Raw genomic sequence first — 14,336 nt, forward strand, 5'->3', positions numbered from 1 at the left:
AAGAAGACCACCATACAATTAAGTCATGCAAGGCCTCCTGGCAATTCTTAAAACTAAGATAACCAGGCATAAACTTTTATAGAAATGAACAGGATTTATTTTGATTGTAAATACTGATTGTTGGGGTAATGAGGTGTGGTAAAGCCTAGGATTCTGTAGTTTTAACAATCCCCAAAGGATCCTGATGTAGCCAGGTTTGGAGTTACTAAGCTTGTAACAGAGTCTAGACCAGAGACCAGCAAACAAAGGCCAAGTAATGGCCCCACAGCCAAACATAGCCAAACACATTTTTTTTTTTTTTAAAGATTGTATTCATTTATTTGACAGAGAGAGAGCAAAAGCAGGGGGAGTGGCAGGCTCCCCACTGAGTAAGGAGCCCAATGTGGGACTTGATCCCAGGACTTTGGGATCATGATCTGAGCTGAAGGTAGACGCTTAACTGACTGAATCACCCAGGTGTCCCCATCACCTTTTTTTTTAAGATTATTTATTTATTTATTCATAGACACACACACACACACAGAGAAGAGAGAGAGAGAGAGAGAGAGAGAGAGAGGTGCAGAGACACAGGCAGAGGGAGAAGCATGCACCATGCAGGGAGCCTGACGTGGGACTCGATCCAGGGTCTCCAGGATCACGCCCTAGGCTGCAGGCGGCGCTAAACTGCTGCGCCGCCACCGAGGCTGCCCGCCATCACCTTTTTTTTTTTAAATCAAGCGTATACACTCATGATCATTTATTTACATATTATCTAGGGCTTCTGTTGTGCCACTGGGCCACACCCTTAAGTTTGACACAGTAATCAGACTAACTGAACTTTGTGGAATCTTTAACATCTTCAGGGCAATCCTGCCTGTGGTCTAGGTCATTATTTCTCCAGGCAGGCATTATTGGCATGTTGGACTGGATACCTTCTAATTGGAAGGAACTATATATAGTGAAGGATATTTAGCATCACTGGCCTTTGGTCATTCCCAAACCACTGTAATAGCCAACCACATCACCAGTACAATGCTTAGGGTTTACTTAACATATTCTAGTAAAAGGATGCCTAGGAAGCTCAAAGGTCTGACTTTGGCTCAGGTCATGATCGTGGGGTCCTGGGATTGAGCTCCATGCTCAGTGGGGAATCTGCTTCTCCTTCTCCCTCTCTTTCTGCCCCTTCCCCTGTGCACATGTACAAGTGCTCTCTCTCAAATAAATAAAATCCTAAATATTCTAGTAAAAAAACGGGGGTATATGAAATGAGATTGGCAAAATGTTGGTAATTTTTATAGCTAGATGATTGGCACAGGGGGTTGAGTTACACTCATTATTCTGTTCATTCCTTGGGGACAAAGCAGGAGTGAATCTTGCCCCTTTTTCTAGTGTTGCTAGATGAAGGCCAGATGGGCAGTTTGGCAGGGCTCCCTCAGTGTCCCCCAGTCCTGCCTCCCAGCACCTCACCCTCTCAGCATTGCAACCACAGTGGCTTCTGTAGCTGCTGTTTTCACTGATCTCAAGTCTAACATTTTATGATTATGTGAATTCAGTATTGACAGTCTGCTCTCTCGGGTTCCACAGACCAATTTTTGTGTTGTTATTCCCAGTTCCAGAGGCTGGCCTCTGGGTTGTATAGACTTGATTCACCACTTCCTCCATGGCTAAGCTGCTTATTAATCCTGAATCTAAGATTCAGACTCCTCATTTTCATGACAGATCTTTTGAGTATAAGTTATTGTTTTTAAAGATTTTATTTTTATTTATGAGAGAGAGAGAGAGAGAGAAAGAGAGAGAAGCAGAGACGAGAGACGTAGGCAGAGAGAGAAGCAGGCTCCACGCAGGGAGCCTGATGCGGAACTTGAACCTGGGACTCCAGGATCCCAGCCTGGGCCAAAGGCAGGTGCTCAACCGCTGAGACACCCAGGCATCCCTCATTGATAAGTTATTAATGGATGAATGATTGATTTTTTTATCCACTGAAATTTAATATATTAGTGCCTGACTCAAAGGATTCATTTTTTTTTTTTAACGCTTTATTTATTTTGGAGGGAGAGAGAGCGAGCATATGTGTCCGTGTACACGCAGGGAGGGGCAGAAGGAGAGGGATTTAAATACAGGGCATGGCTTTCATCAAACCCTTTGGGATTGGTGCTGCCAGCAAATAAAAGAGGAGAGTATAAAAATAGAAAATTATAATTTGTAATGTTTAAATCTGGAAAGGAGGAAGAAGCACAAGATTAAAACTGTTAATTTAGTTGAATAAGTAATTTCTTTAAAGACAAACAACTTTGATTTGGCCAAGTTTTAAAATCCCATTAAAATTCACGGAGATTTTACTGGTTTTAATGTACAGATCTGGATTTATGCTGGCAGTGGCTCTTTATCACTCCAGTAACTATATATTTATTAGTTCTTTATTATACAATTCAGAAATAAATTCAACATAAATAAGCATAGCTAATGTTTATTGTTGCATGACAGATACAGAAATATTCATCTGCTGGAAAGATCTGTCGATTCACTAAATATTTTACCACCCACCTGATTACTGAATTTATTAGAATTACACTTAGTTGGTCCTGTTAATAAAAATTCACATTCAGCAGAGGCCTGTATTAACTCTTTTTAAGATTCTAAAGACCCGCTATATATACACTTCCCTACATTTCTAGCTAAATTAAGCAATTCTGTTTCACTCACTTTATTTTTCATAAGAGTGGATAGCTTAAAGCTAACATCAATTAGTACAACATACCAATTTGAGTATTAGATCCTTACATGAATGAATAAAAATTGTGTGACTGAGTTATATAGCTCCCTGGCCCTGTTACTTACCTAGATTTAAGGGACAGACATGTTCACTGTAAATGCCAGTATGTGGAAATTACAAAGCTATGTAAATCAAAATTTGCTTGGAACAATCTTACTTTTTCCAACAGATTCTAGACTTTTTCAGATTAACAGTCTTGTTACATGTCCTTTTTAAGAGAGTAACTAACTAGTTCAAATATACAACTTCCTGGAGTACCTGTAAATGTTGTTCTACACATTAAAGAACTAAGTGCTTGGCAGAGTCTACCCAATTTATTCAAACCATGAATGGAAGAATTAAAGGCAACAAGTCCAGAGGCAAGGATAAAAACTGTATGTTGAGTGGCAGCTATTTTAACCACACTACTATACTCAATCCTCATCACAAGCAGTGAATGGCAAAGTCAGAAGTTGTGCCAAGGGCTATCTCATTTTAGTATCAGGAGGGCTGGGGTGAAGGAAGCTCTTAACTCAAGGGACCCAGAATACCAGCAAAGACTGTGTGTTGCCACTTAACTCCTGTTACCAATTCTACCTCTGGGCCCCCTGGATACATGGTCTGCACTTCGATGATAGTGGTACATCAGTGATTATGGAATCTGTGTACCTGTACAATTGCTGTTACTCATCTCTGTATCTCTCCAGGACAGACTCAAATGCAAACAGTGGGCACTCAATAGCAATATTATTTAACTTTACCACTTTAAAATGTCTAATAATTAACTGAAGGGAGACCTCTTGTTCACGGAGGTACATTAAAAGTAGGCTTCCAGGAGGGGAAAGAGTGTATCTAATGGCAGACTCAGTGGGAAGACATTCAGACATGAGAGTAACAATAATTTGGGGAGGGGCACAGAGATGGGATTAGGGACGGATTATCGGCAGATTATGTGTTAAACTCACATTCCATAGGTCAAAAGAGTCACTTTGCCCTGTTTGTTGGCAAGAGAAAAGACATGGCACCTCAGAAACAAGTAATGAAACTCTCAGTACCAGCCTAAGGCCCCAAAGGTCATAGACAGAGAATAGCCTTGTAAGGATCTGAGGAAAGAAAGGTGATCCCAACACAAAAACATTTTTTGAGTAACTGATTTTCTAAGATTCCAAACTTGGATAAAAAAGTACTGTTGATTTTAAACAGGAAGTAAAAGCATCAAACAAAGGAAGCATAGCTAATGTGAGTAGGAGCAAAATTTTTCAAAGCATTTATTTATTATGCCTTTTTAAAACAATATTTAATAAACTTAATTAAAATTCAGAAAAAGCTACAAAATAATTTACCCTAGCAAATGTCCCATACCCTATAAGATCTCATAACTGTATCAGATATAGTTGGAGTTTATCTCTTCAAGGACATGGTGACCTATGTCATTAATTATGAAGCTATGCCGGCCTCATTTTTTTCTTCAACCAGATAATACAATCTACTTTCCAAAGGCAACAATTCCTCTTCAACTTTCCTGGGGTCACTAGGGTACTTTAAATATTTTATCCAACAAAGACTAACTCTTTCTCAACAAATAAATAGCACCCCCACCCCCAAATTATCAGCTTATGAAACTGATTTCTTTGGAGAGAGAAAAATGAAACCATTGCCAAGGAAAGCAAATGTAAATTACACTCTTTATGAAACCCTAAGAAAGAATTTATTTGAGGAGCACCTGGCTAGCTCAGTCAGTAGAGTGTGACTCTTGATCTTGTGGTCATGAGTCTGATCTCCACTCGGGGCACAGAGATTACTTTAAAAAAATAATAATAATAAAAAGAATTTATCTAAAAATTCTGGTTTTCTATTACAGAAAGGCACTCTAAGTACAGTATCTGTCCTTACCATACCAGCTATGCAGCTACCTGACACAGGATAATCACAGTAATTTTAGACATAAAAAATGTCAACAATAAAAACTTCCCAGTCATTTTCTAGTCCCACAGAAATGGATGGTGCATTAGTGCAGGATCACAGCTCAAACCCATCAAAAGCACAAACGGAAAAGCAGCTTTTCCTGCCGTACCCGTCTCCTCGGTGCTCCAACCATAGTTCCGAGAGTCCTGTAGGGCTTGTCCTAACAGAGCTGCTTGGTGCATCAGTTTTTTAGGTATGCAACCCACATTTACACATGTTCCTCCGAGACCTGCAACAACATGGAGAAATCAGTTTATATCCAGCTTCACAATCCTTGAGAGAAAAAGGTCAATAATTATTGTTATGCTAGGAAAGATCATCATTTATTTGCTTAATGTAGCCAATACTATCTACACAAGTTTATTCCTACGACTCATGGTATTTCTAAGCTCAGAAAGCCTTATATATCAAACATAGTGATACATCCTAAAACGAAAGAAAAATGAGATCTTCCCAATTTCCACAGACTTCAAAGATTCAAAATTAACTGCTGATTAAGATGCCACAAATTGACATTTTACTTTGTCCACAACCCTACTCTCAGCACCACATCTGTGACTAGAACTAAATGGTAAAGGGGTTGTTAAGCTGGCCACGGATGGACTAGAAGTACATACAAAATCTGGTGTATATGAGCATTTTTTAAAGAAGGATTCATGACCGAAACAAAAGAAAGAAACAAAAAGAAATTTAGCATCTCTGAGCTTAAAGAACATGGCAACAGACTGTCTCCATTAGAACAAAATGTAGACAGGCAGGGAGGGAAGACAAAATGGCATAAACGTACAGGACAGCAGTGGACTTCACAGCTCAGGAAACATAAGCCCTTTGAAGAGAATGCTTCCAGACTGCCACTATGGAGTGGAAGCTCCACAGCCCAGAACACAGCTATGTCCGGCACAAGAATAGTGCCTGACATAAAACTCACACCTAATAGGTACTTGCTGAATGGATTAATCGGAAATTCAGACACTCTCTTATCCAGAGTTCCTGCTTCTCGTCTCCTAATTAGAACAGCTAAGTCATCTTGTTAAGATTTACATTATCACATCAATCCCCATCTCAAAGGCTTCCTACTATGCTCCAGTTAGATCCAATTTCTCGTCTTGACCTACCAGGACTTGTACACCCTGACACTTGCCTTCCTCTCCAATCTTACCTCCAGCTCTTACCACTCAAGCTACAACCATGAAGGACTCCTACTTGTCTCAGGGCCTTTTTATGTTCTATTCTCAAGAAAAACTGAGAAAAGTCCCCTGAAAGGTTTTTCCTCAGTTTTTGGCATAGTTCGTTCACTCTTAATTCTTTTGGACTATCTAAAGGCCACCTCTTCAGAGGTCTTCTCTGATAATCTTCTCAAAGTTAAACTCTTTCCTCTACCCAGGTCCTCCCTATTCCACCATATAATTTTTTTCTAGTACAACTTATCATAATTCATAAAGTTCTTGCTTGTCTCCTCACTAGCATGTAAACTTCACAAAGGCAGGAACTTCATGTCCACCAAGTCCACTGCTATAATTTCCAATGGTTCATAATAAGTGTTTAATTAATACTTATAGAATAAATGAACACAGAATATTTAATTCACCAAGACTGGGAAGCAGCACGGGCTATCCATTAAGATACCTGATTCCAGTTCCTGTTGAATGTAGGAACTGGTTTTAAAACGGAAATGCACAGATAAATGTTTAAACTTTCAGTTAATAAGCCACTAATTTTTAAATTTTTAATTGGGTTTTAGGAGCCATTTAAACCAATTTTGGAATTTGGAAGAGCCAGGGAAAAACCTGCTCTTCCAAATTAACTTCTAAAATATTTTAAAGCTTACCCCATCTAGTTCCACGAGGGGTTGGAGTGACAAAATCCAGGACCATTATCTTCTTATTATATCTGGCTGCCTCCTAGAAAATAAAATTATTAAAATAAATTGGAAAGGTGAATATGACAGACTAGAAATGGGTTATTAAAACTCCACACTCTTCTTATTAAGCTATAGTGCCTAAGGCATAACCAGTTATTACTACCTGGGAATTTCATATACAAAATGATTAGTGTGACTCCAAGATAAAAATTAAGGAACATTCAGACAGTCATAAAGGTAGTTTAAAGAATATGCAGAGTACAGCTATAAAACTGTCCGCTGTAAACAGTAGAATCCTCTTACAGAATTCCACTCAAACAAAAGCATGTTAAGCAATAATCTGAAAAACCTGTGGTCATTTTTAAGCAAACAAGTGAGTATTCAGTAAAAAAGATTTATGACAGTCTACAGCTCTTGATTCAACCTGTATCGTACAAGTATTTTTTAAAGTACTTCTAAGTTTTATCTAATTCAGTATCTGGCAGAATACTGGAAATATTTTTCTTCTAAATTTGTCAGATTTCCTAAAATTTCACATGAGGAGCCAATGATAAAGTTAATGGTATCTAGAAGGTTTCCAAATCAATTTTAGGGGAGTGATCACAACAGTCAGAAAGTCATTTTGCAAAGTATCCTTTATACTTCTCAGAGAATAAGCTTTGTGTACTGGCAACTAGAACTCCAAAGGTTACTTGAAAAGGTTGAGTCTGGTGTCCTTTAAAACCACCAGAACTGGAGTAAAATACATCTAGCATTATTCCTGTATCATTTACAGCAAAGTATTGCTTGATGCCAGACACTGGCCTGATCTTTATCTGGGCAGCTTCATTTGAATCTTTCCTTTTTTTTTTTTTTTTTTTTTTTTTTTTAAGATTTTATTTGTTTATTTATTCAGGATAAACATGGGGCGGGGGTGGGGGGTGGTGGTGGCGGTGGCAGAGACACAGGCAGAGGGAGAAGCAGGCTCCACACAGAAAACCTGATCCTGGGACTCCAGGATCACGCCCTGAGCCAATCAATGGCAGGCGCTAAACTGCTGAGCCACCCAGGGATCCCCTGAATTTACCTTTCCTGATCCACAAGCTACATGTTAGGGGAATATAACCATCTCATCTTTTAAAAGTACCTGTTGGGGAAGGATGACAGGTCCCAAGCTCTTCACACATGGAAAATGTATTTCAATTTAGGGCCAGGAGCCCTACATTTTTTTAGTTTTTAAGTAATCTCTCTTAAGGTTACTCCTTAACCTCTCTTATATATACACATCTTCTACCCTCTTACCCCCAGTCCAGAGTTGGTAGTTATTTCTTAGTTCTCTTCACATACAAAGGAGGCAAACATTTTTAATGATTAAGTTTAAGAACTCGAATTGCTCTCCACTTTTCTCTTGGGGTAGAGGGCTTGTGAATATTGAAAGTCACTGAAGTGAAAAGTTCATATTAATATTTATAAAAAAAGAAAGATATCTAATTTCAAGCCATTTCTAGACAAAACCTTGATTATCTTTGAAAAATCAGTCAAAATGAACGAAAACATGTCCCAAAATATTGGGGCTGGTTCTGTTATATAGAAGTACTTTCATAAAGAACCAGTTCAACCTGGAAAAATGATTTATAAAATAGTTCCTTTATACACATGTGCTGCCCAAGTTAATGTGCAAAATGTCACAAGAATGGCTAAAAGAAATTCCAGTGAGAACCAGATTCCAGTAAGAACCAGAAGTCTGTTAGGAATAGGACTATTCTACCCATCCCCCAGATAACACGGAACTTGCCTTAGCAGCTGCCAGTCCTCCTGAGCCACCTCCAATGATGATGAGGTCATAGTCATAGACCTCAGGAAGATCCTCAGAGCCATTCATGTTTAGTAGGTTTTGAAGTCTACCCTCTTGATAAGCCTAAAGAAAAACAATGGAAGGGGAAATACTTTAACTTAAAAGCAGCAATATCTGAAAAATTTTGTGAGAAAACCTTTCTTTAAAGAAAAACAAAAGGAATTTTCAAAGGAAAAATAGTAATTATAGCGCACATAACAGAAAATGTGCAACCCTTTTCTGAAGTGGTGATCAATGATTTACTTTTGTTAGGGCTGTTCAAATTCCTTTTTATAGCACAGATAGCTAACTTTGAAATGTTCATATAGTACTTCTACGTAAGTTAGGTCTTCACATTCCAACAAGATCAACTTAGTCTTTTTAATTTTTTTTTATTTTTTTTCAACTTAGTCTTAAGTAAATTTTTCCTAGAATTATTATACTTGGTTTCAAATTAGGTTTTTAAAACACTTGTCCTGTATGTTTTTAGTAAAATCATCAATACTAGCCAGTAGCATCTTTATTTTCTATCATCAAAGGTACCACAATGAATGGGCTAAGGTCTCAGGTTAAGATAGAGGACTGGTAAATAGCAACGGAAACAGATCAGCCAAATACTTTCCTACATTGTTTAGGTAAAAATTCAGAACAAAATCACTAATTGACATTTAACTGCATGAATAGTTAAATGTAAAAGTCCCTAATTTTCCAAGGCATTTTAAATAAGCAAAGGGGAAAAAAAAAAAAAAGGAAGAAGGATGGAAGAGGCTAAATAAACATGTCCCTGTAAAGCTTCTCTCTCTCTCTTTTTTTTTTTAAAGAACACATTTTATTTTATTTTATTTTTAGTTTTTTAAGTAATCTCTCCCATCCAACATGGGGTTTGAACTCATGACCCCCCTGAGCCAGCCAGGCTCCCCTAAAGCTTACTTCTTTAAACTACTTACGCACAAGGCCTCTGGTATTTTATTTAAAATTTAGTTTCCATGTACCTGACACATAACAAGATATATAAGTGTTATGTACTTTTAATTTTAAAAACCATTTTATTCCTAGCTTTTATACACATTTCGTATTAGTTTGGAAGACTGTTTTGATGATATATTTAATTAGCTTTCATTAAAACAAAAATCTGTGCTAAAGTGAGATAATGGTTAGAAATGTTAATAGGCATGAAAAATTTTTATAAAAATCAAGTTTTAATCTCAATAATAATAATAAAAAAAACAAACTTACCAACCCAGACTGCACATTTTTCTCCTGCCTACCATCAGCTGCAGGGGGTGAAAGGCAGGGTTTAGGGTCAGAAGAGCAGGATGCTTGGGATGTGGAAGGGGGTACAGTGGAGGAAGGTGGAGGAGGCCCGGCACTGTGGCTGCCCCTTGGCAATGTGGCAGGTGCACCTGGTGGCTTGGGGACTGAAGGGAGAACACGTGGAAACCAGCAACAATGGGGAGAAGACTGCATCACCCTGACCATCTGTACAAAAGGTCTAACGTGAGAGGCTGGTAAACACAGCCAGTATTCATCAACTGGCATTATGGCAGAGGCTTCTCCTCCAATACAAGGCACTGTGAGGGGAGGGAAACAATTTGGTAAAAATAGCCATTTAGATTAAAGGATCAATATAAGCTTCAGATAGCAAGCATTACTCTCTTGTTGGTCTCAAAGAGCACAGGTTGACTGGCTGACTTGCTGGCTTAGAGGAATTAATAAATCCAGCTAGATGTTCTTCTGGAAAAACAAAGTATAACCATTCTAAATTTCAGCCTCAATTTTATCTGCAAGTACATGACACAGACAGTACCAGAACAGTCATTGGCTGTCTAAATGGGAATTACCCATTTCATAACCACTTCCCTCCAACATATCCACTAGAACAAAGGAAAGAAAATGCACTGTCATACTGAAAAACCACTTACTCCCTCCACCAGAGCGTAATCTGTTCTGCACTGAAATTCTGGATCACACCTGATTCTTATGGTTCAAGTTGGAAGTCAAATTATATTAATTAGTATACAGATTTTACAAAGAAAGCTGCATGAGCTTGAACACTTCACTCTGTACAAGTAAAATGAGTAAGACACAGGCACCTAAAGCATTCCACTGACCCCAGAACATGGTGCTTTAAAATTTTAATACAACTTAAAACTGGAATTGGTGTCAGTAAGGTCCAAATTAAGTGGTTTCCCACCTGAAATATAAATACGATAGACAGTAGAACACAGCTCCCCAAGGCAGGGTCAGGAAGGAGCACACTGATGGCTATGGAGAGGAGGAGAAAAATACCCCCCATTCTCCAATTATGAGTGCTAGAAATAGTGGCCACTGACCATAGTAACTGATAAAGAACAGTTCTCAAACTTTTTAGTCTCTGGATCCTTAAATTACAACCTTAAATTAGTTAGGACCCCAAAGAGCTTTGGTTGGTGTGAGACTTATTTATCAATTTTAGTAGATTAAAATTAAAACTAAGAAAATATTAAAATATCTTAAATTATTAAATATCAGGATGCCTGAGTGGCTCAGTGGTTGAGCATCTGCCTTTGGCTCAGTGCATGATCCCAAAGTCCTGGGACTGAGTCCCACATTGGGCTCCCCAGGGGGAGCCTGCTTCTCCCTCCACCTATGTCTCTGTCCCTCTCTCTGTATCTCTCATGAATAAATAAAATCTTAAATAAACAAATAAATATTAAATACCTTAAGTACTACTGTTAAACATACCTTATTAACAATAATCTTTTGATTAGTGAGAAGGGTGGCATTATTTTATATCTTTGTAACTCTTTTTAATGTCTATCTTAATAAAAGACAGTTCATATCCTTTCTGCAGTCAATCCATTACAGCATTACCTGTCTGGAAAATTCCAGAAAATTGAGAAAGGATTATAACACAAAAGCATCTTAGTATTACGGAAATAATTCTGACTTTCAAGGCCTTCCTCTTCGGGCCTCAGGAGGCCACCAGAGGAATTCAGACCACACTTAGAGATCCACTGCTTTAGGTCTTAAGTGTAATTACACAACACCTTACACCAGGAGGTGTCTGTCTGCCTTAGTTACTGGATATCCTTCCATTTCTTCCATCTGTCTCTCAGGAAAGCTTCTGCCCGCCCATCCCACTCCTAAGTGAAACACTGCTCCAGACTCACCTCTGAAAAGGCACAACATAGAAAGTAATTCAAGTGTGCCAGATTTCTTTAAAAATAGAATAATCTTTATCCTCCTTCCCCCCAAACAGGATTCATATCCACTGGGCACAGATGTGTACTAGTTTTACCATTATACATTAGCTCTGGTGTTGGACTCACCTGGGTTAAAATACTTGCTCTACTACTTTCTAAGCTCAGTGAAACAGGCTAATCACTTAATTCTTAAGAGTCTGTTTTCTCATTTTGTAAAATGAAGTTAACATACTCCTGTACTTCACCAACCTCCAGGCTTTAAGTAAAATAATGCATATCGGCAGAACGGCTAGTAGGAAAAAATCTCTTTAGGTTACTAACTCTCCCCTTCCTAAACAAAAGGAAATCTGTGTGGTCAAAAAGCTCCTGGAGTGTTTAAAAGATGTCCCTTGCACCGCACCTCACCTCTTCCCATCAAATCCTGGTAAGAGTACAGGAACAGCACATAAACCTCGATGCTAAATTATTTTTATTCAATGTACACAAACACACTATTCTTTCTAAAGCATTCCTTTAGGGGCTAAAGGGAAGGGTTCTTTTACCAACATTCTAAGACTCCAACACAATGGCCGTTTCTTCCATTAGATCTCCCCTAAAGTTCTCTTATTGTTTCTTGTCACTCCATTAACATATAGCATATTCTCACACGAAGCAGCAGAGGGAGACTTCACTACAGTAGTAAATGTGAAGACAGATTTAAGGAGTTGCACTGGCAGCTTTGAAAATGGAGGAAGAGATGGGGAATCAAGGAATACAGGTAGCCTCCAAAACCTGAAAGAGGAAAGAAAACAGATTCTCCCTCCAGAGCCTCGGCAGAAGCAGCCCTGCTGACATCTTCATTTTAGCCCAGAGAAACAGATTTGACTTTCAACCACTAGAACTATAAGATAATAAATTTCTGTTGTTTTAAGCCAGTAAACATTTGGTAAATTGTTACAGCAGCAATAGGACACCAATACACTCAGTGAAATATAAAGTACGTAAGAAATGGTCCACCACGTTTCCCCCAGTGCCTAGAGCAGTGTTAGAGCAGTGTCTGGTACAGAGAGCACTCAAACAACTGAGTAAGTTAGCAAGTGCCAATTTCAATAGCTTGGTAATGGAGTCCTCAAAACAAAGGCAAATGCATGATGAAGTCCTATCCTGACGTAGAGTGAATGAACCATAACAGAGATGTCACCACTGAAGGAGGTGGCAATGCAGAATTTCTGACCGTGAGATTGAGGCACTAACATGCATGATCACAACAGGCCAGACACAGTGCTAGATGCTTTATATATATTATCCCATTTAATCCTCACAACAGTCATCCAAGCAAACGTCATTCCCATCTCCTAAGTGACAATATAGAGATCCTTGGAGATGAACTTGCCATGAATCAAAAACTGAACCCAAGAGTAAGTGATTACAAGCTCTTGCTTTTCTCACTATACCATGCCTAGTAACTCATATTTCGAAGAACAGTTGACCCTTGAACATCAAGGGTTTGAAATGCAGTCCACTTCTACAGATTGTTTTCAATATGGTATTTTAAGTGTATTTTCTCTTGTCAGTTTTTAAAAATTTCATTGATTTGAGAGAGGGCACACATGTGAAAGAGAGAAGGGGGAGGTGCAGAGGGGGAGGGAAAGGGAGAAGGAGTGAAGAGAATTTTGAGTAGTCAGCACTGGGCACAAGCTCGACATGGGGCTTGATCCCACAACCCTGAGATCATGACCTGAGCTGAAATGAAGAGTCAGACGCTTAATGACTGAGCCACCCAAAGCACCCCATTCCTTATAATCTTTTTTCTCTAGCTTCCTCTATTGTTAAGAATACAGTACATAATACATTTAACATGTTTCAACTAACTCTTTATGCTAATGGTAAGGCTTCTGGTCAACAGTAAGCTATTAAGTTTAGGGGGAGTCGAAAGTTATACCTAAATTTTTAACTGTGCAGGGGGGATGGTGTCCCTAACTCCCTCATGGTTCAAGAGTTACTATACTCGTCACAGAGATTTTCTAACTTTATACTTAAACATAATAGACATATTATGTAAATATAATAGAGGTATCATTCCCACTTAGCAAGTCAAAAACCTAAGGTTTACATGTTCAATAATTTGTCCAAAGCCTCTAACTAGAATGGTTAGTCAGGATTTGATGCCAGGTGCTTTATTTTTTTTTTTTAATTTTTTTTATTGGAGTTCAACTTGCCAACATATAGCATAACACCCAATGCTCATCCCAAGTGCCCCCCTCAGTGCCCATCACCCAGTCACCCCAACCCCCACCCACCTCCCCTTCCACTACCCCTTGTTCACTTCCCAGAGTTAGGTGTCTCTCATATTTTGTCACCCTCACTGATATTTTCAATCATTTTCTCTCCTTTCCCTTTATTCCCTTTCACTAATTTTTATATTCCCCAAATGAATGAGACCATATAATGTTTGTCCTTTTCCGATTGACTGTTTCACTCAGCATAATACTCTCTATCCAGGTCCCTCCACATCGAAGCAAATGGTGGGTATTTGTCGTTTCTAATGGCTGAGTAATATTCCATTGTATACATATACCACATCTTCATTATCCATTCATCTTTTAATGGACACCGAGATGCCAGGTGCTTTAATCAGAAAAGTGATCGTTACACAATAAAGTTCTAATTAAAATTTTTTTCCATAGGGACACCTGGGTGGCTCAGTGGTTCAGCATCTACCTTTGGCTCAGGGCATGATCCCAGAGTCCCATGATCAAGTGCATGGAGCCTGCTTCTCCCTTTCCCTATGTCTCTGCCTCT

General features: G+C 38.7%; 1 protein-coding gene across 20 annotated transcripts in view; it reads right to left on the reverse strand.

Annotated features, from left to right (window-relative positions):
* TXNRD1 (thioredoxin reductase 1) overlaps nt 1-14,336 on the reverse strand; it is a 120,219-nt gene that overhangs the window by 35,074 nt on the left and 70,809 nt on the right. For 9 of the 20 annotated variants that reach the window (XM_072741402.1, XM_072741389.1, XM_072741404.1 and 6 more), the window contains 3 exons: nt 8,332-8,454; nt 6,525-6,597; nt 4,806-4,925 (listed from right to left, as the gene is read on the reverse strand). In XM_072741402.1, the coding sequence (XP_072597503.1) occupies nt 4,806-4,925; nt 6,525-6,597; nt 8,332-8,418 (280 nt within the window). In that variant the 5' untranslated portion in view covers nt 8,419-8,454. Of the gene's footprint in view, nt 1-4,805; nt 4,926-6,524; nt 6,598-8,331; nt 8,455-9,606; nt 9,942-14,336 lie in introns of all 20 variants that reach the window. The other 11 variants (XM_072741395.1, XM_072741398.1, XM_072741399.1 and 8 more) reach the window with 2 other exon arrangements.

The sequence above is a fragment of the Vulpes vulpes genome, chromosome 16 (genome assembly GCF_048418805.1).
Source record: "Vulpes vulpes isolate BD-2025 chromosome 16, VulVul3, whole genome shotgun sequence".
NCBI lineage: Eukaryota > Metazoa > Chordata > Mammalia > Carnivora > Canidae > Vulpes > Vulpes vulpes.